The sequence below is a fragment of the Bombus vosnesenskii genome, unplaced genomic scaffold (assembly GCF_011952255.1).
Source record: "Bombus vosnesenskii isolate JDL3184/JDL3185 unplaced genomic scaffold, Bvos_JDL3184-5_v1.1 scf7180000013352, whole genome shotgun sequence".
In the NCBI taxonomy this organism is placed as follows: domain Eukaryota; kingdom Metazoa; phylum Arthropoda; class Insecta; order Hymenoptera; family Apidae; genus Bombus; species Bombus vosnesenskii.
Genome location: NW_022882988.1, coordinates 2777289 through 2799372, shown reverse-complemented (window position 1 = coordinate 2799372; position 22084 = coordinate 2777289). Strand labels below are relative to the sequence as shown.

At 39.1% G+C, this 22084-nt stretch overlaps 1 protein-coding gene across 15 annotated transcripts in view; it reads right to left on the bottom strand.

Annotated features, from left to right (window-relative positions):
* The window catches only part of LOC117236891 (casein kinase I), a 58688-nt gene that overhangs the window by 2031 nt on the left and 34573 nt on the right, over window positions 1-22084 (bottom strand). For 3 of the 15 annotated variants that reach the window (XM_033500268.1, XM_033500269.1, XM_033500278.1), the window contains exons 2-10: window positions 6798-6838; window positions 6469-6538; window positions 6239-6387; window positions 5802-6036; window positions 4945-5264; window positions 4328-4402; window positions 3221-3295; window positions 1957-2082; window positions 822-928 (exon numbers count right to left, since the gene is read on the bottom strand). In XM_033500268.1, the coding sequence (XP_033356159.1) occupies window positions 822-928; window positions 1957-2082; window positions 3221-3295; window positions 4328-4402; window positions 4945-5264; window positions 5802-6036; window positions 6239-6387; window positions 6469-6538; window positions 6798-6838 (1198 nt within the window). Of the gene's footprint in view, window positions 1-303; window positions 506-821; window positions 929-1956; window positions 2098-2750; window positions 2823-3220; window positions 3296-4327; window positions 4403-4944; window positions 5265-5801; window positions 6037-6238; window positions 6388-6468; window positions 6539-6797; window positions 6839-22084 lie in introns of those variants that run through there. The other 12 variants (XM_033500271.1, XM_033500272.1, XM_033500274.1 and 9 more) reach the window with 9 other exon arrangements.

Below are 22084 nucleotides of genomic sequence, written 5' to 3'. Positions count from 1 at the left end.
CGACAAACCGAGTTCTTTTCTCAAATCAATTTGCTACAGTATTAAATTCCAAACGAACAATCGACACACAGGCCACTCGTCAAATAAAAGAACATACAAGAACAAAAAGGCAAACAATGGATCTAGGATTACGGTTACGGCTGGTCATAGAGTTTGATTAGAATCGAAATCGTCATGTGTAAAGTCCGTATTCTCTTCTTGACTTTAAAGTACATCCGTTACATCGTATATTATTATGAAACAAAGCAAAGATCATCGAAGTAAAAAAGAAATGAATATTGCAAATAACGTATAACAAGATTAGATAGATAAGGAAAGTCATCGAATATTATATTTTGCCTTTATGTTGCACAAAAGAAAATTCTTTAATGGCCACTTATATCGTGATATTGAAGCAAGTTCAGGAATCGGTCTAGGATCGGCAGTGGACGTAGGAGGGTATAAACTTCGACGTATCATCTTTCCGCATCCACGACAATGCATTTTTGTCGTCGAACATTTCTTTCTGAAATAGGACAGAGAGGACATTTAACACGTATCATGCAAAAAATACTGGTAATACCAAGATTAAAACTGTACAACGAGACAAGGATGTAACTTTTCTATTAATTATCTATCGTATTAGTGTACTCTGTTCAACGTTGGCTTATATTTTTTTTTTCTAATACAGTCTTATGCTTCTAATACGTCACATATTCATGCACTAGTTATAGAAGCGTTATTGCCTCAATCGTAATTTATCTTTCGCTTATCAAGGAGAGTTAGCAATCTACTAGTCATACAAAAAGAAAGAAAATATATAAAGCAATCGCAATACTAACTTGGTTTCGTCGACCATGTCCACTTCTTGAGGTGCTGTGATTGGCGTATTAGAATGTCCTGCAGTAGGATCATCATTGGCTAGTTCTCCATTCGTCGAGGACACCACCTAAATACATAACAACGTTATCACCCGAAAGATCGGTTCTACATACATAGACTACTAAAGGATAATCAATTAGTTAAAACAAAAATCTATATCCTCGATATCGATATCTCAAATATGAAATCTTACGATTCCTACCATAAGTTTGAAATATAAAATGCACAGAAAAATACTCTACCAAGCTAATACGAAATACGTGACAAAGATATCTTTATAAACATATACACGTGTATAGATAAAGTTCTACGTCGAAGGTCCAAGCCCATCATTTACATCAATCAACAAATATTTGTAAGGCGTCGTTAATTAAACTCTAAAAATATGGTATAGCTGATCAACTTGGTTAACAAATTACTTGTTTTTACTCGCGTCAATTATGTTCTCTCGAACTTCGGGAAAACATGGGAATAAAGAACAAGAGAAAGAGAAGACACGATTATGGAAATGAAGTGAAGACTGGATTAGTGAAGTAGTAACTGAATTAGAAGTGAATCGATCAACGAAACAAACGTTCGCATGCGGCAACAAACCAATTTGCATAAACTTCTAACTGACCATAATCCGGCGTTGCTTTGTCTAGAAATAGAGCGAACGGTTTACTTCGTGGACGCGTCTGCACGTCACCTTCTCGGGCTAAGAAAATGGGGGAACAAAGGCGACAGATGGATAACACGGGCAGGAGGTGCGCTGTCTCTTCCTATTCAAACGTAAACTTACGCTTAAGAGTTCATCGCACGAGATGAATGACATTACAGACACAAGGCGTGATGTTACTTTCTTTTTTTACTGCTACAAAATCAACACACTTTTGTTTGGCTAAAAATATTGCGCAAAAAGACAAAGTCATGTTCGAATAACTGTAATAACATTACTAAAATTATTTATCAATGAAATGGAAATTATAGATCAAACGGATGAAAAACACATAACAGAAGGGAAGAAGAAGAAAGAAAAAGAAAGTGGCTTTTGGATAGGTAAGTGAAATAGATGGGCACAATGGATTGTACAAAGGATTGGCAGGGTTCACTCACCTGTACAGAACCGTGCCTATCAGCGGGTGTCAATGTACCACCAGCTCCTGATTGCTTCGCAGTATCTGTCCTCGAGGTTCCCACCCATTTACCGCCCCCGCCTCCCACCCCTGGCTCTGTCACATCCTAAAGGAATAAGCACTAAAGACCACTTTTCAACGGCAATAAAAAAAAAAAAATTAATAAACTTTATGCCACTCGAAGCTGCACCCAAATGTGAAGATCATCAATGACGTGAGTTTTATCGTTGCCTGTCGCCCGTTTAGCATGGTATAATTTTCACGATTGTTTGATATTTATAACTAAGATACTAATAGAATACTATGCGAAATTTATTGATAGAATTTTGTGAATGAGATTAAGTGATCTTTAATTTACTCGATACTCGCCAACTAAATACGTGACTAACTACGTTTAAATTTATCGTCGATAATAGAAACAATACTAGAAGGATTGCCAACAGGGATTTCAGATACGGCATGTCCTAAGTCGCTTCTTCACACATGTATTTAAATGTGAAATATAAAAGTTTGCATATTTAACGAAAAAATTAATGAAATTCAAATTGCTCTTAGTACCGTTACTTCAAATCAAGCTGTGTCATTGGAAATCGTCATGACTGCTTCGAAGCAGAAGAAAGAAAGAAAGAAAAAAAAAAACGCTGGTTTATCTGATATGATAACCGGCCATTGCATACATTCACGTAACTACAATTTTATCCCGAATCATCTACGATAAGATAGAACATGCATGAAGAAGTAAGACCAGCGCATTACAAGATTTTGGTGGCTTACGTAGTTGCCTTGCATTTCGATGTGAACCTCATCCAACGTGAGGACTACATTTTCCTCAAAATCATCGCATTCCTACACATCGATGATTTCCATGTTTCGCAAAGAAACAAAATCGTATATGTAATACTTTTTTTTTTTTTTTAGAAAGTCCAACTATCTTCGAATATGCTTCGAACGTTTTCGGCAAAAGTCCTAACTCAAATTTCTACTTTTGTATCTTAACATTTATTATCTCAAGAACGTTCCCTTTTCGACAACTCAATTGCAAACAGCTTTCGTGAAATTTGTTTAAAAATATATGTATATATATATATTTGTATTTTTATTTACTTATATATATATATATACTGACGAGGTGTATACTCATGCTGTTATTTAAGATAGGTAAGCTTCACACAACCATGCTTGTTTCTTGTTTCAAAAGAAAAAAAAAAGAAAAATAGAATATCGAAATGAAAGCGTATACGTACCTTGTACGGGTGCCGATCACGATTCGGAGATACAATAATCTCTTGTCCAGTCTGCAGGGATCCAACAGGTGTGGACTGAAAACGAAACACAAATATTACATTCAGTGGAGTGTATTGTTTATCAGACGATGTTTACAGATAGATCAATTTCGTATAACATACTTGAAGACAGAAATGAAATAATAATTGACGGTAACATTGGACATTATTATTTCGTACATTGCTCTTCGAACTGGAGAAGATAAAACGGACATCCATATTCAAATAAAAATACGACATTACCATGACTAATATTATCTGCAAACGTGAAGCATTCTAAATTAACTGGTAGAAACATGCTATACCATTCATTCACTGTAAGGATGAAAAGAGTATTACCATAGAGAAGATAGTTCCCATACAGATTAGAAATCTAATCTACGTTACAGTACTGGCATTCAATGTTCTACAAAGGAATAAAAAGTTTTTTAACCTGTTTACCGGTTCGTTTATTAATACGAAACTATATTCTACAATTATATGCTCTATAATTATAAAATTCTAAAATTAAAGATCGATGGTAAAGACAAATCAATTTCAATCGGATTATTTTCCCCTGTAGATGTAAATATAATTTCCTCGGTTAACAAATTAAAGAAAAATGGCAAGGTAAACGACGCACTTACCATACTATTTAAATATAAATACTATATGTATATAAATATTGCGAAAGAATCTTGGTACAAGCATAAAATAAATAATTGAACATAGGGGCAGGGAAGGAAATATGCATGCTTAAGTGGTGAATGCAACTCTTGCGGACGTAAATGCGAATCTCGGTCAGAACGAGATATCGTGTCTCTAAGGAGGAATAACATTTTCATGCTCAACGAAATAAAAGTCGATAAGCTCCCAGTATCGTTCCATGCGCTTTACGAGCGATTCTCTCCGAGCAGGAATACACGCTTCTTTGACAAACTATCTTGGTACAGCGTCGTCCTTTTTGCATACATTAATAGAAAGTCGGTGTACTTTTTTCAAATAATTTCGATATTCAAGCTGTCGAACACGCACACGTCTGCGTACAGGTAATAAAAACGTGAACTTCGCGTACAGTTTATCACCCACCTTATCAGATTTAGTCTTTCCAATGTGAGAGGGAGGAGCCGTCCTCAGAGCTCTAAGTTGATCGAAGTTGTGTGGCTAGAGGTTTATTGGGAGCAGCATGCAAACGTTAAAAATCAGTGAAACATGTTTTTCACCAAAAATAAAGACGTAGGGCCGATGTAAAGAAGGAATTCCTCAGGACGACCTACTTACCCAGAAGAGACGATATCTCGAAGTTTCTACGCGATTATCGCTAAAACTACTATGTACAATATAATAAATACGCTCGACGAGCCGCACGAATGAAACAGATATAATCAAGAGGTATCATTGATAAAAAGATCTTTTAATTTACGTAATCAAATAAATAAATGTGAACATTATTGTACATTGCGTTAATCGTAAATTGGCAATCGTTCGAATATGTAAACAGAAAGAAAAAAAGAAGGAAAAGAAAAAAAGAGAACTCCACTATAGGTTTTGATATCGACTCTTGCGATACGTGCTTCGTCCCTGGACATAATCGACCATCATGTAACTCTCCTGTTATTCTGTCTTCCTTTCTTGCATGCATTGCGAAGGGGTAAAAGAGAAAGTGACGTATACAGGGATCACTTGTTCGTCAATGGATCACGTACCATCGTCTTGCCAGTCCAGTCGAATTCTCCGTCGTCGACAAAACCTCGTTTCTCATACAGGTCGTGGAAAAGGTTTCTCAGGTACTCGTAGTCGGGCGTCTCGAAGAAATCCAATCTACGCACATACCGCAAGTACGTAGCCATTTCCTCGGGATGTCCATCGCAGAGAACCTCGATCGGCGTGTTCCGCTTCGTATCGCCGATCTTTTGATATCGTTCTTTCAACGTGTCCGCTTTCAGCCCTTGCCACGGAAGGCTACCGCGCAGGAAGTACATCAGCATGTTCCCTAACGCTTCTAGGTCGTCTCTTCTACTCTGCTCTAATTACAAAAATACGAAAATTAAAAATTTTGCATCGGTGGTGTTCGTATAAATTTTTGCCTCGGTCTATGGTTACAGCGAAGGCGTTTTCTGACGAGCTGGCGTTCTAAAAGATACGTCAAAACAATTTTATGAGAATACAACATATATATTCTATCGTATATGATGTACATTGTTCTTCAAATGTTTCATTCGTCCGAGCATATATCCGCTATAACCATAGTATAATACCAAAAGTCTATATGACGCACGAGAACCAGGACTCATTTTTTTCTCGAAATATAATCAAGAGATATAAACGACGTAACAATTGTCCGCGAGCAAAGCAGAAACGTTGCCGCGAACGTTGCGAAGAAACATTCTTGGTGGATTTAATATAGCGTAGCGCGGCGCGTGCTCGCTTACAAACTTTCTCCGGGTCTGTGAAGAACGAGCAAGCGGCGAAGTTTGAAAAGTTTGTGCAGATGGGCCGGCGGCCAGGTTGTTGTTGTAGCCGTCGTCTTATGCACGGATATCTAAACCGAGGTAAAAGTTACCTTTTCCAAGATGCGTGTTGATGCTCATATAACGCGCTGTGCCCGTCAGACTCTTGTGTTCCCGGTACGGTATGTGTTTGTTCGTCTCCAGGTCTATGTACTCTTTGGCCAGTCCGAAATCGATGATGTGGATAATCTTTTCTCGTTTGGTTGTGCATCGTCCTATCAGGAAGTTTTCCGGCTTGATATCACGGTAGATCAAATGCCGACTATGAACGTATTCTATCCTATGAAGCTGTGGAGAAGCAATATTTCAATTAATACAAACAAACTTATTATCTAGTATACCTATATCAAAATTAATTATCGCTTTAAACGGGAAATCTACGTTAGCAACGTCATAACGTAGCAAAATCGTTGATTTAATTTAGACGAGACGATTCTTCGACAATTTAAAATTCGAACAAACATAAAATTGATACATTAATATCACTTACGATCTGTGTGGCGATTTTGAGAACGGTCTTTAGGGTAAACCTCCTACCGCAGAGGTCGAATAGGTCCTCTAGACTCGGTCCGAGAAGTTCCATTACCAGAGCGTTGTACTTCCCACAAGGACCGAAGTAGTATACTTCTGGTATACCCTCTGTGCACGATTAATCACATTGATCGATCAGAATATTAATTATTTCAATAGAACTTCAACGTTTAGATTACAGATACTCACCATGTGTACCTAATAATTTGTAAAACCTATATTCTAAATGTAGCTGCGGCGCCTTTGACCTCATTGGTTCCTGAAAAGTCCAAAAGAGACGTCGTTTTAAAATAAAAGTTCACGACCAGAAAATCGTATGAAGTTAATGGGTTCTTATTTTTATATATCCACGAACTGAACGAGATTTCTCTCGGAGGTTGTTAGAATCGACGGAAAGACAAATTGTTAAAAGCAATTAAGCAACTTCCACGTATCTTTCTCTATCGTTAAAATGGAATTACACTAACGGGAGGACTCTAGACAAAAGTCGTGACTGTCTCAAATTTTAATGAACTCACCAATTTAATCGCTACATGCTCGTTATTGTAGAGGTTCTTCCCTGAAACAAAACCAAAGGTAAAAGGTTTACGTATGCATTCTACGATTGTACCAATTACACGGATTATGCACGCGCTATCGATTTCATTAATACCTTTTTAGCGTCGTAAATACATACTGTTACAATATTTCATGGATTGCGCGGACTTATATATGTATATGCATATAAGTATAATGCATACGTATATGTATATATTAATTATGCTCGTTTTACGCAATAAGAAATATCAATTCGAGTGTATCTCATTCGTGTTTATTAACTTTTTGCTTTATCTGTGTATTAATAAATATGAAACTGATAGACATGAGCTGCGATTAATTACGAGAAAAAAGAAGCGCGAGAAACAGCATCGTACACGTCGTATTAATTCTGTCACGTTCGTCTCCGCCTCCATTTCGACAGCACCGTAATCGCGCAATAATTCTCCATCGAGGGACGACCTCCTCCGTTGATTGCACCTCGCGTGAGAAATTGGATTGACCAGATTTGTGGGCTAACGTGTGCGGTTGTTGTGGTATCATGGTTACTGGATTATTAATGCACACAAAGCTTTCTCGCTGCTTTTGAATTTATAATAATTCAATTTACACGCAAACAAAACGAAATTCATTAGACTGTATCTACAGTGAATCCGTGTTTTAACCAATTATCGTCCTGGCGAGTGAAATATTTTAGTACGAAGTGCACCTATCCTATGTTTTAAAATCCAATCGTGGACTTTGCATAGAATAGCGAAATCCGATGGATATTACGAGGCACAATTAGTCTCTGATATAATAACGAAAGAAAGAGAAAATACCTGAGAGCTAGTAAGAACAAATCTAAGAAACGAGTTATTTGAATCAGCGCAGATGTATTGTGTAAGAAGTAATACAATAAGGAACAAATAACTCTCAGAGATAGCGTAATATGTATGAATTGCGATTGAATTGAATTGACAATACCAACACTGAACATACTTCTTTTGTTTTGACGAGTGCAAGTTATTTCACTGTCTATCGCGATTAAAAACTGATGAAATAGTTTTGTTTCTAAACGTAGATCGCTTAAAATTTTGGCCAATTACAAAACAAATGACCTATCTAGATTTAAATAAGCCTACCTTACCCTACCCATAGGAATCTATATTTTTCACTGTCCTGGCATATTCGTTGAAACGACAACTCGTCAGAACACATTGCGATCGTAGCCTTACGCGAACAAAATTCTGTCGATGCATCAACGAGGATCGTGACACGAAAGTGGTTTCCAAAACATTCACCAACGAATAAAATCTCGTCGTCCGTCGAATTCGTATGCGCCAGGACAAAGATACTCCCTCGGTGACCTTATGAACGCCAACTTCGTGACGAGAATCTTTGTACGGCGAGGCAAAGTCTCCAACAACTTCGCTTTGCAAACTATTGTTCAGTTATATCGTCGGGGAATAAGGAAACGGAGACGTTCGAGAACGAAAGTACTTTTCCTACTTCTGAATAGCGATTGAGAAGTTGTTTGGTAGTTAAACAAGCGTATATCAAGCCACGACAGTCGGTAACACGCGTTTCATCAACACACGAGCATTTGACATTGCAAAGAGATTCTTCGGTATACGGGACGACTTCACAGGGGAACGTAATTTTGTGAGCTCTCCAATTATTCACTGACATTAACCGCTAAAGTCGTTTAGTCGAGGACCTATACAGTTCGAAATTCGAACCATTGTACTGATTCGAACGACGCAGAGTTTCCAGGCGCCACTCTAATCGCAGTCGATACAACTCGCAACGACAGCATGAAAATCGATCGTAAGCGGACCAAGTCGTTGGTTAAGACCTTCGTTTTTTCAGACTCCAAGTGTAAATCTACATATATATATATATATATATTCAACAAATTTGTACAAGATTTGAAAATTTAAATAGAAAAGATCTTTGTTCGTGCCAGGTATTTTCTCTACCGATCCACGTTAAGTAGCGTCGATCGTTTGTGCTTGATTCTTAGAATCTACGATTTAAAGAGTCTTACGTGAGATCACGATATCTACAAGTCACGAACCTCGACATACTGTCGGTCAAAAGTTTTAAAGAAGCCCCACATGTATTTTATACGTGTAGAATCTGCGAATTTATTTGTTGAACTATTTCAATTTAATATCCCAGAAGGATCCTTCGGAAGTAATTCTCCCGTACAAGATTGCTCTAGGTGAACTTGAATGCTCAATGGCGAGCCAGATTTGCAAAAGTGTATTTTTCTCGTGGCTCTACAACGACCAATTATATGTTCAGCGATAATACATTGTAATTATTGTAATCGTGTTATTCGTTTAGCTGCTTTCGTCGTGCATGAAATCAAAGACTCGATGTATCTTAATATACAAATAAATAAATTTTATTGAAAGATAACTGTAGGATTAGCTATCACCGTGTACAATTCTTTATTCGAAAATCTATCGATGTGAAGGAAATTACTATCGATATCCACAGTTTTAATTTTTCAATTGAAAATTGTACTGGCAGAAAATGCAGACAGATAGGAGCAAGTTAAGTATAAGAGTCAGGATTAAACATTTGTTATCGTGTTATTAACAGTCACCTAGTCTGACGTAGACCTACATATTATATCTATTTATTGCTCTTATCAAATATTATTCCGTTTTATAAAATTGTAATTTTTTAACCTTTCCTCTGTCCACCATTAATTTCAGATACAACTGGAACTTAGATACAAAGTAGACCCAAATTTTTGACCGATAATGTATGCGATAAGTCGCGTAAGCCTACTCAAGAAACCGACACGGTTCAACTTCGCCAAAAGAGGAACTTAGACTAAACCTGCGATTCTTACGATAGCACCATCAGGCTCACGCGAATCCGGCCGATTAAGGAGGACAATTGGAATCTCGATCTGGAATCAGAGTCTCGCGGATCGCGAATGAATTACACGCGAATGTAATTGACGAGTATGTCACGACGTTGAATCAGTACCGGATCTCACGTGCCGACCGAGACGAGCTTAATTCATGCGCGTGAACACGAATAGACGTGTGGTTCTCATCTAGCATTAGCACGTGACGATTCTAACAGAGTGAATACGCGGTAAGGATTCTCGATTACCAGCTACAAATCGTACCGATTGAAAAGAAAATATACTCAGCTGATTAATGCTATCGAAGATCTAACGACACGTAGAATATATTTCCTAACGCGTATCCATCCGGTCGAGCTTCCGTTCTGATTTGTGTCGATCCATTGAGTGAAGACGCTGAAACGTGCATGGTCATACGAAATGCAACGACTAGAGAGATTTCTCTCGTTGCGAAAACGTGGCCATAATCACAGACAAGGAAACCGGATGCAAACGGACAGTCACGTATGCTTAATTAAACAATTAATCGAACCGAGACGTTATCTCGGGATTTCATACAGTAGATAATCTCTCGTTGAATTATCGGCAATGATTAAGTTTGATAGTTTGATCGGAATGTAAACGATGATCGATGAGTTTCCGGAGCAGATTGTTACGAAATAAACGAGATTAGAACGAGCGTACAGCAACCTTGGTCAAGTCTTGGTCTACGACAAATCACCGACCAAAGTAAAATAAAGAAAGATAAATGTTCATCCAGCTGAAAAAGACATGCTCTTGTTTCCGCCAAAGCTTTTCCTACACAGAGCAGCTACACATTGATCCAATTTCACTAAGAAGATAGTCGACAATGGAAAATATGTCACCAGGAAACCGCAAGACCCGCGGAAATTATTACAGCTCCGAATACCGTGGAAAAATTGATTTGTCCTCAAAAATAGGCCGACTCCCGCAGAGCCGCCGCGATAAACTCTCCGAAATATTCCGAGCGTCTTTATAACTAAAACGATGTCTACGATGTCTGAACGAACGTTCTTCTATTCGAAGCTCTCCTCTCCTAATTTTCTCTTTGATTAACCAATTAATTATGAATCATACTTTTACGGTGTAAACACATATAGCTAGAAAACTCGATGCTGGTAAGGTCAATAAAATTAATTCAATTAAATAAAATCTTAAATATACGAATAGAAGATCTGTGCATTAAAAAATGCAATAAAATGATCTTTGAAAAATACACTCATGCTCTAATTAATGAAAACTACGCACATAATTAATTTTAGATTCTCCTTTGGAAAACGAAAAAAAAAAAAAAGTGAAAGCGTGTATAAACGCGAAATGCACGATAGGTTTTCGAAACGAAACGCGACTCGCGAGATGGTTCAACACCGAGGAGGTACGACTGCCGTGTTGTGCTCGTCTCAAAACCGAATCGCCGTAACTCGCGATCGCTTTCTCCCGCTTTCATTCCGAGCTTCCACGATCGATGCCAATTACATAAAGCAGAAATTACGAAACGATCCCGGCCCGTACAGTTTGTTTTTCGCAAGGTTTAGTGATCGGTCGCGTATAATGCGTGGAACTCGCTTAAAATTCGCGCCTACGACCGACCGCGCGTTTTACATGCCGACAATTAACGCGTCCGTAGCTCGTGCTCACTCGCATGCCTACTAATTGCAAATTAATATTCGGATATTATCGACAGCAGCTGTATTTTACAACGCGGCTCTCGTTCTTTCCCTGCTCGTCTATACGTGTGATTCAATTTAACCATTTACTCGCGTGAAAACCTGCCGACCCCGAGGGCGAAACTCGATTAACGATAATAATGAAACGGTTCCAGGGCAAAGAGAGCATATTTTATTTTTCGCTTTTAAACATTTTTTTCATTTTCTTTTTAACGGCAGCGATCTCTCGGACCAGCAGCCTTTTACTTGTCGCACGATCGAGCAACGATGAAACACACGGTTACAACGGGTCACCATACTGCCTCTGGTCGACGTTTCGAAATTTTCTCGACGATCGATCAATTACGATGCAAGATTCAATCGCTGCAGGCCACAAAATCGATTCCGTGATGTCCACGATGTCGTGATTATCGAGTTTTCAGGCTTCCGCAACCTTGATGACGGAGTAGTAGTTCATTCCGGGGGAACAGCTTTTTGGCTTGAAAATGATGACGCCATTGAATTGCATCGAGATATTGGTAAGAAAATTGGATGAGAAGGGTGCTTGTCAACAAATCTTAATTCGAAGAGTTAACTAGGAATTTAATCTCTCGTTTCGATCGAATTTGAACCGGATGAAATCAGAAAGCTCTTGCGCAATCTTACTAATACAGCCAACCCACCTATAACACATTAAACAGAAGCAAAACAGTACGATGGAAACATATACGTACTATATGAATCACCAATTGACAATGATCGTTCAAGTTTATTAAGTCGTGCTATATAGAACCGTATCGCAATTTTTGCACCGTGTATCGAAACCATGCTTTTTGAGTATCGTGTTATAAGAGGGTTGAATGTATATATCCGAGTACAAAATTGTTTCTAAAGTTCAATTTCTTTTATTACCAAATTTATTAGTGCGATAGAAAGGACTCTATCTGTCAGTATTGGTAACGTGCAATTTGCAACTTGTATAATATATATTTTATACTTTACAAGCGATATTTTACAATTTAAAAAAATATATATTTTATACTTTACAAGTGATATTTTACAAGTTACAAATTACACGTTACCAATACCGACAGAGTCCCTTCTATCGCACTAATAAATTTGGTAATAAAAGAAATTGAATTTTAGAAACAATTTTTACACAGAAACAATTTTAAGTAACCGTCACTTGATTATTCTAAGTGATGTAAAATTGCAGAATTACAGAGAAGCCCGCGACATACAACATGCAACTTGTCAATTTGCTAATATTACCGGTTAGTAAATTATCATGCGACAGAGGCCAGGTTGGTTTATTCTCACCATTTAACATTATTCACAAAAGAGGATGACCAATGATTCGGGAATGAGCAAACGTTTGTGGCAGAGTATCGATAACGAGTTAGAAACCATTCGGAGAATAGCTCGTATATCGCTTTAAACACATTAGAAAATAACGTGAAAAAAATAAGTTTTTCTAAAAGCTAGTAAAATACATGGCAAATTTGTAGACACTGTGTAGCAAATATAATAATACATAAAAGAGAACGAATTTATATTGCAGTTCAATATCTGCACCATCTACTACGGCATTATCTTTGCGATGCCAATCTCAATTTTGTCGATATTTCAATTAATAACAAGTACCAATAACATTCACTAATAACGATTCGTATAAAGATATCGGCGAGAAAACAATCGAAAAAACAGTGGAACAGTCACAACACAAGCAACAGATATGTAGATACGAAACGAAGGATCGAACAATCCGTGTCAACAAACAAGAATGGTGTATAGCCTCGACTTCGTTCATCAAGCAAGCATTTGAAATTAATACGCGCTTACGTAAAGCATCGAGGTCAAGTAATAACGCTGAAAGAGCTATTGTTTCTAGTGTTTTAGCAACGAACCGAGATTTTTAGCCGCAGACACTCTGTCTATCCTAAGTTTGATAGCCAGTAGCAACGACTCTGGGACCCTGTCCTGGGTCTACGTATAGGAAATGCCACTCGTAGATTTGTATGGTATGCACTTGACGCCTTTGACCCAATCCGTATAAACGGAGAACGTGCATACACCGAACCCTCTTTGTGACGTTTACCAGACCGATAATTAGAGCCAGAGTTAAGTGTACACGCTTGATAATTAGACTCCGAGTAAGCCTATTACGCGCTTTGCGTCTTCGATTGTACCAGCGAACCACAATCGACGAATTACTCCGCAGCATTAAGGTGTACGATATCTCGGCCTGGGAAATTCCCATGACGTGGCAATATCACGAAAACTTGTAATTTCAAGGGTTGGAAGCCTGTTTATTTTTATTTCATATATAATAGCTTAAGAAAGTATTTGGTCATCTATAGAAACTTTTTTTGGTGCTTAATATAGAAATAAAATACGATGACCTTGATATCCGTTAATCGCGTGTGTTATGAGGAAAAATAAATTACACTCTATTTTTAAGATTCCATTAAAGCTTGCGTTTGAAGATTAGCAAGTATCAACTTATGAACGGAAGTACACACTTGTACTATCTGGAATCTATGAAAATCAAATGCAAGAAAAAATGAAAAGCAAATGAGTTTATTAGATTGTTGAATTACCTTCCTTTCGTGTACGTAAGGTATTAATTTCATAATAAATATAACATTGCTGAATAAACCGTACTTCTACAATTTAAAGAAGATAGAAGTAAGACATTTTCATTAATTCTTTATAATCAGGTATCGAGAAAGGTTTTTATAACGACGAATCCGATACCGATAAATTTCCATTTCTTTCGAGCAAAACAGTTTTACGAATCCTTTTTTGTACTGGACGCTTTTTATGCATAAAGAATTTAAAAAAAAAAGACGATATCCGAAGAGATACGGACGTGAAGAAACGTGGAGAGCAGTAGAATTAAAATTGTCTGTTAAAATCGGCCGTAAAGTGTTCGAGATCCTTCCTTAGATTCAGAAGTAGCAATATTTAAATTAAATTTATTTTGGTGGTGTTCAACCTGTTGCGTTTATCTTGTTTCGCATGATTCTTGTTTGGCAACAAGATTTTTCTCTGGAATAATCTGTTTACCCGAGTGAAGGCAAGGGCGGAAGCGATAATACGACGACGAAATCTCAAGATCCAATTACGGAGAGAGTGGATATCGCGGAAAGGATTCGGCGGAAAATCGAATCCAGTTTGGCCGGTTCGCAACAAGCGATTCTTGACGGAAACGACGACCGACCAATTTGTTCGACTGGGTAATTTTGCATGATCGGCCCACGACCGGATTCCCCACTGACTTTGACGACTCTTCTTTTCTTCGCCTCGACACTGGGTGATAACAGAAAGTATAAAAGGAGCAGCGAAGCGTCGAATAAATGCTCGAGGCGAGAAAATTTCCTTACGCTCTCGTCTGCTTGAACTGCTCGTGCGAGAAAACTGATCGATCCAGTGCCCCTTGTAAATAACGACACAATCTCGAGACCCGCCTTGCAACGACAATTTTTCTCAAGAATCTCATTCACAATGAAATACTTTTCCTCGCGGTGCTTCTCTCGAAGATCGTTTCCATCGAGAAAAGGAAAATCAATGATATAAATTATCGTAGCCTGGTATCGTGACTTCTTTGAGAATTACCTCAACTAAATCCTATTTTTATACAGTTTATACGTGTGCTATATATGGTAGTGCAGCATTAAAATTATTAACTAGGCAGAATGAGTTGATCCATCATTCGAATTGTCAATCTCTTGGACACGATAATCTTTTTTATTTAGAAATTTCCTATAGGTACTGATTTAAGTAAAATATCAAGTTTTATCATTTCCTTTGTACCATGTTTATTTCTTTTCTCGTTTAATTTAAAACATATAGTTGTTTGTTCCGTAATTATTGTATAATGTGATTTTATTTGATGCGATAAACTTCATATAACACTGCTGTTCTCGTTTATCTTTCACGTTTGTATTACTAACGACAACCTTCCTCCAAACTTAGAAATGAAAGATATAGAATACACAAATAAAATTTGTACGTCTATATAAAACGTTTAACGAAAACCAAATATTTAAGTAAGGTTAAACATTTAAACGCTACTGGTAGCTTAATGATATGTATTAAAACGTAACTTTTATTTTCGGTTATATCGATCCGAGAACAGCGAAGTTGAAGGACACAGAAAAATGCAAATGTTTCAACGTATCTTAAGAATTGCAAAAATTCCAGACAGAACGTTTTGATGAAAGAGAACAGTATAGATAAATAAAGTTCCAACTCATAGTCAATTAGAGAAGCATCGCCGTGTTTCTAAAGCAGACGCGATTTAGAAGTTTCACGCGAAATCACGCAGATTCAAACAAAACTTGCGCCACGTACGTTCGTGTTTTCGTCCCTCTTTTCGAGCGAATTTATTTTTTCCTTGCTTTATTCCTGGCTATATTTTCGGAGAAGTTCCTGGGTGCGTTAGTTCGCGGCATTCTCCGCATACCAGACACATGAGTTGTGACGAAATGTCGGACAAACTGGACCACCGTGAACAACACAGAAGCCGGATAACATATAAAGCCTTGTGTTTGGTTCGTTTGCAAAAGGTTTCCCAGTCGCACGCGGAAAATCTAATAAATCGACCACCAGAGGTAACAAATAGTTCCTTTCCTAGCCTGTTGATTTTTATCTTCGTCATCGTGTAAGTGCCTTAAGGAATCGGCGAAGAAAATGGTCGAGTTCTATATTATTATAGAATAACAATTATTCGATTATACTCGTTACGACGGCGATTCAATTAAACAGACGGTACTTTCTATGACTGCATTTATCACGGGGATGTTTTTCCCCGGCGAGAAAATATACCAAGTACGAAATCAAATAAAAAATTTTACCGTATCACTGCCAATTCATAAAATATAGTATCTCAAGCAGATGTTCCCTTTCGTACGATTCTGTTTGCCGGAAAAATTGAAATCTCTCTTTCTCCATCGTCGTTTGTGTCTATCTCCGGGTTTAACAAGATACGATTACGATCTGTGAATAGAGGTGGAACAAAGAATACCCCGATTAACAGTCAGATCATCTTTACGTTTATCTATCATCATCAACTAACGTGTTGCAAATGTTGAAATTCTTATTCATCGGTTCGTTCGCGTTAAGAACGACGAACAGAAATTTTCCCGAAAGCGGTGCGCTTCCATAATAACTGATTTCCTTCTAGGAGTTCTTGATCGCTCAAAGATTCCACGGAAAGTTTGTAAATGTATATACAGCGGAATACTCGATAATTCTATTACGATATTAACATTTCCACGGAATACTCGAACACGATGCGCTAAGATATCGGTGTTACGGACGAAAGTGAACGCGTCACCGGAAGTTTGAAAGAAGTTCTGGCGTTCGGCCAGGAAGTTCTGAATAAGATATTCCCTACGATCGAAGTCGTTATTCGGCGACCGCTTCGTTGGGTCGAGAAGCGAGAAAAATTGGCGAAGTGATGAAAAAAAGGAAAAAAGAAAAAAAGATTTCGAAGAGAGACAACGCGCAGAGAGGCACATCGTGACATACATATGGATATTAAAGTTGAAAATGACAGCGCGAAATCGCGTGAACTTTGAAATTTTCAGCGATTCGCGATATGGAACTCGATATGGCATGAAACCTGTGCCATGTTCTATATCGTTTGCAAAACGTTTTTTCGTGCATCAAATCGTTTCTGTATGGCCGTGCATGCTATCTAACGGGAATCCGAGTTGAAATGAATCGGCGGTTAACGAAGACGAATGCGCCGGAGCAGAAATCAAAAGACGGATGCACACACGGCAGGAGAATTTTTCTACGCGCGAGAACATCCGGAACGGAGACATTAGATGCGTTAGAGACGTTCGAATCATTAAGGCGAACTTTCATTTCGTCATTTCGTATTCACAATGAAAGGTCATTGGGGGGGTCAATGATATGCACGGTGCAAAGAGATAATTTGAAATATTGGGGGAAGGCTGTTGCAAAGCGGCAGGCAAAGATATTCGACGGGTGTAGAACGTATCGTACGGTCGTGTGCGTGACGTGATCGTGCGCACAAAATGCAGTCATGGTTTAACGTTATATTCTGCTCAAAACGCTGTATCGATCGTAACTCTTCCGCTCGCGTAGATCTCCATCAGCGAGATATCGTACACGACTCTCTCACGCGATCGCTGTGCCGCTCAGAAATCGTGTCTGTAATTCCATGTAATTTCCTCGCGACGATTACCAATATTTCGTCCTCTTCATCCGACTTTTATCAAGGAAACGTATTGAATCTAGCGGAAATATTATCCACGACAGTCTTTTTTTCTTCCGCTTCCTCTCCTCGTCCTCTATTCCGGAGGGGGCTTTGACAAAACGCTTTGAACACAGTTCCGTGCTGCAAGAGGTAAAAAAAGAGAAAAAAAAAGAGGTAGACATCGACGATGCCTCTTTTTCATCTTTCATCGTTATTCGTCTTTTTACCAGGCAGACATATTTTCCACGGTCATGACAAGACTTTGTAAAACGTGACAAATTTTATATTTATATTTCGCTGCAAGTGCCTTTAGTCGCGCCGACTACGGATCATTCAACGATCGGAAGAGGTGTCCATTTTCAAGTTCTTAGAACGACGAATGCGATGCGGGTCGGTTGCACCGTGATTGCGCAAAGCCGAAGCTCTAATTCGTCGAAAGTATCATCGGCACGACGACTGCTTGACGCCGTAAGTGCGCATTCCTGCATTCACTCGCGACACTTAACAGTGCCACAAAACCAGATTCACCGAATGACTCGGACGTCTTCCAGAGGCGAAGGTCATTGACTCGGGCCCGCAATTAATCAGTGCTTTCGCATAATTAATCCGGCGCCTCGCCATGTCGCCTGCAATTTGCGACAAGACAACGATTTCTAATAAAGAAGCCACGCCCTTGTCGGATCATCGGTTCCTCCGCGACCTTAACGGAGATTTTATCGCGTCGTTTATACGTCAGCATGTTATTTTTCGCTGGCCGTTTCGTGCAAAATCCAACACGTGTCGTGTTGTATTTTTTTAAGTATTTGAATTACAAAATTTCCGAGTTTGAAATAAATATCATTAGCTTCGATTGTGCAGTAGCAAATAGTAATATATGGATCGTGGATTTGCATGAATTTGATTATCTAGATTTTAACGCTGATCTTACCAAGCCCGGTCAAATGACCGGTTTCAAAATTTAACTTAAAGTTGCACATTCATTGTTATCTCTTTCGTCCATCTAGCTTTACGTAAATTCTTATATTATCTGATCAATCGATTTCTCAATTTTTGTTAATATAAGAATTAATATAAGCGAGTTAAATAAATTTCGATAATATTACCACGTAGTAATAGTTAATGTGTAAATTATGAATCTTCGCGAACTTGATTCAACGCGATAAGTCATATTTCTTATTCTTTATCGGGAAGTAGCTTTAGAAATGTAGTACGTTATCCGATCAACCCAGAAAATAGTTGTTGAAAGCAATCCTTTCGATGCAACATCACCTTTTATTATTTCATATTAGTGAGATATCATAAGCGAGGATGTTTGCAACGCATTGAACATAATGAAGCGAAATGACGTTATCAAGGATTCAGTGAAATGTGAAAATACATGCATTCCGTATGTGAAAATAGTAATTTGAGACGATTTTAGACAGCTTGTATGGAGTTAGCTGAATGAGCCTGATTTCGGTGACATGAATCGGCATAGATATCGGTATTAATGCGATAATTTTCGAGTACTATTATCGTCTCAAGTTACTTTGATATACGGAACGCATGTTTTTTCATGCTTGACTTCCGAGATAACGCTATTTCCATTTTTATGACACCGAATACTAATAAATAATAAAAGTTGATTTTACATCGAAAGAATTACTTTTACGATCTATGTTGATTAGCCCCTTGTTATTAGACCTACGTCTATTTGGCTATACATTTACTCTTATCTTACTTCTTTCGGCGAATACTACAAGGTTTTTAGTTCAAGTAAAAACATAAAACCAGAAGGAGAAAAACGTTGAAACTGAATCATTCTACGTTTATTATTAGATGCAAAGAAAAACTACGTTTTTACATCTAATTCCCCAGTATTAAAATCATAATCATAATCTCATTAATCTAGGAAAATACATCAATATTCATAAACTCATACAACTTTACACTTTAATGATTGCATAATTTGACGCGTATATAGCCACAGAGTCGCAATCAATCAATAACATAATATGCTAATCAAGATCCGTGTCAAAGATCGCGTAGACGAACAGAGAAAAAGGAGGAATAAAAAACAGATGATAAGTGTGTTTTTCTAACTTGAAAACGTGGCAACGAAACTGGATCGAAAATTTCCGTGCTCTTAACGTGGTTCTTCGTGCGCAATCCACGAATTACGTAGACATAACGAGATTGCGGGTCGATGGTTTGTTACAGAGCGTTGACTGTGTCGTTACGGGCTTGAAAGCGAAATATCCGGAAAACTCGCACGCGTTACACACTAGGAAAACCTCGATGAATTGTATCGCGCGTAGCTTGAACAAGCTGGGTTAATTACGCGAATGGATAAAAGCATTAGCCAAAGTGGAAAGTGTCGCAGGTTAAACGTCGCCGTTGCTCTTGGCGACGATGCGGCTATTAAATGGAACACGTGAAATCGATGTGAAGGAAGAGAAGGATAGAGAAAAAGAGAAGAAGAGAGGAAAAATTTTCTCGATTCACGGTGAATCGATGAAGAAATACGAGGTGACCGAGACTACAGCGTTAGGAACCGGCATATTCCATGTGCGAGCACGTTATTCTATTCGCATCGAAGAAATGACCGATCGAAGCAGAAAGCTACTGGGAAGATTTTATCAAGCCGCTGCTCTGAGTAGATATAACCTGTCTTACCGGTGCAAACGAGACTCCGGGAAGACAAAAATCACGACGACAAGCTGGAAGAGTATCGAGCTGACGTTGCACAGCCAGCCAGTTCTAAAGTGGGAAGAGCAACGTGGCGGTTTTGCATTTAACTATTCAGAACGCAGCTCTACTTATTTACCTGTTTCGTTGAAAAACAAGATCACGGCGCATAACAATGACGCGGATGGTATCGAGATTATACAGAAGAAAAGGGTAGCCGGCGCGGGGCAAAAGTAGGCCACTCGAGAGTCTAACAGTCGCGTATACGATTCCCATTCTAAAGGTGTGCGCGCTGTCCTCGTTAAGAGGTAGAGGGTTGCGTCGTTAAACGCAAGAAATATATTCCCAATGCGAGATAACGGTATGGAGAAGGAAGAATGGAAAGAGAAGGGAAGGAAATAATCGACAAGGAGTCGATGTTTTCGATTACGATCGTCCGACTGACGTCGTTGAAACGAAAGAGTGCCGCTGCTTCATTTCGAATTTCAAGCTGACCGTGTTCCAGAAAATCGATATCCCGAGCCCTCGACGACAGTAATGCTATTTTAAAGCGCAACGCGAAAGCGTAATAATAACAACGAGAGTTGCGAAGAGGCCGTGATACGGTGCGCCACCAGCCGATCGAGGGATAATTAAGAGAAGCCAAACGAACGATATCGAGAGAAACCGGATGAACAAAGCGGAACGCGACGGCGCTGCGAGACGGAGACACGACATCGCTGATGGTATATGTACCTTGTACATAGAGCACACAAGTAGGCGGTGAAAGGGAAAATTATGCTCTGGCGTGACTCGACGCGGCCAAAGCAAAGATGCACGTGTTAGAGATACATTCGATTTTCCAGGCGCCCGATAACCTCGTCGAACGAAACGTCAACGGAGAATCGCGCGCACAGTTTGCACGATAGACCGTTTGCAATGCAGAGTAGGTGGTCGAACGTAAGTAGAAGTAGGTAGGTAGATATTGGTAGATAATGTTAGAATAGGGTGGTGGCACGGGCGGACGATAAAAAGTGGGCCGCAACGCATGTTCACCATGGAGAAAAGGAAAAGCATCTCTAGGTCCACGTGTTGAGAACTCGTGCGCGGACACTTTTAACCCTCTAACCTAGTCGAGGAGAGCTGCTTTATACAAGCCATCAACCAACCAGCGTACCGACTGGTCGACCGAGCAACCGAGTCGGCCCAGCCTTCCGACGACTAGAAAATCGAAGCAGAACGTACGAGAAGCGGAGGCAACATCGCTCCCATCGATCGTGACCTACCAGAGAGAGCCTATTCCACCCTCGGTGCCCCTCTCTTTCACCCTATTTCTCGATCCTTACCCTTCTTTTTTCCTCCCCACCCTTCTTTTAATCTCATCTTTCTCCTCGTATCACCCTTACCCCGTTCTTTAACCTTACCTGTGCGTGAATATATCTATCTTCTTTCTATGCAACATCTCCCTCTCTCTATTATCATCCCTTTGCTTCTGCATCTCTTTTCAACGTGTCTTCGCTCGTTCTCCATCGCATCGATAGCCCCTCCGTGCGTTTCGAGTCGCCTCTCTATCGGGCTGTTCCCGCAATAACGACGCACGCGTGCCACTCCATATCGGACGTTGGTCACACTTCGGCCGTACTGTCTCTGTTTCGCCGGCCTCCTCTTTCCGGCTCTTTTCTCCCCTTTTTTCATAACCCACTCCCTTTCCCCCTATCAGCGCTTTTTCTCCGCTGCCATCAGCCACGAGCGCGTGCCGTTTATTCCGTTGCGTTACACAACGAGTTGGGAACTGTATACACCATGCAAATCGAATTCCCTCTTCACAGTCATCCAACGATGAGCTACCCTTTG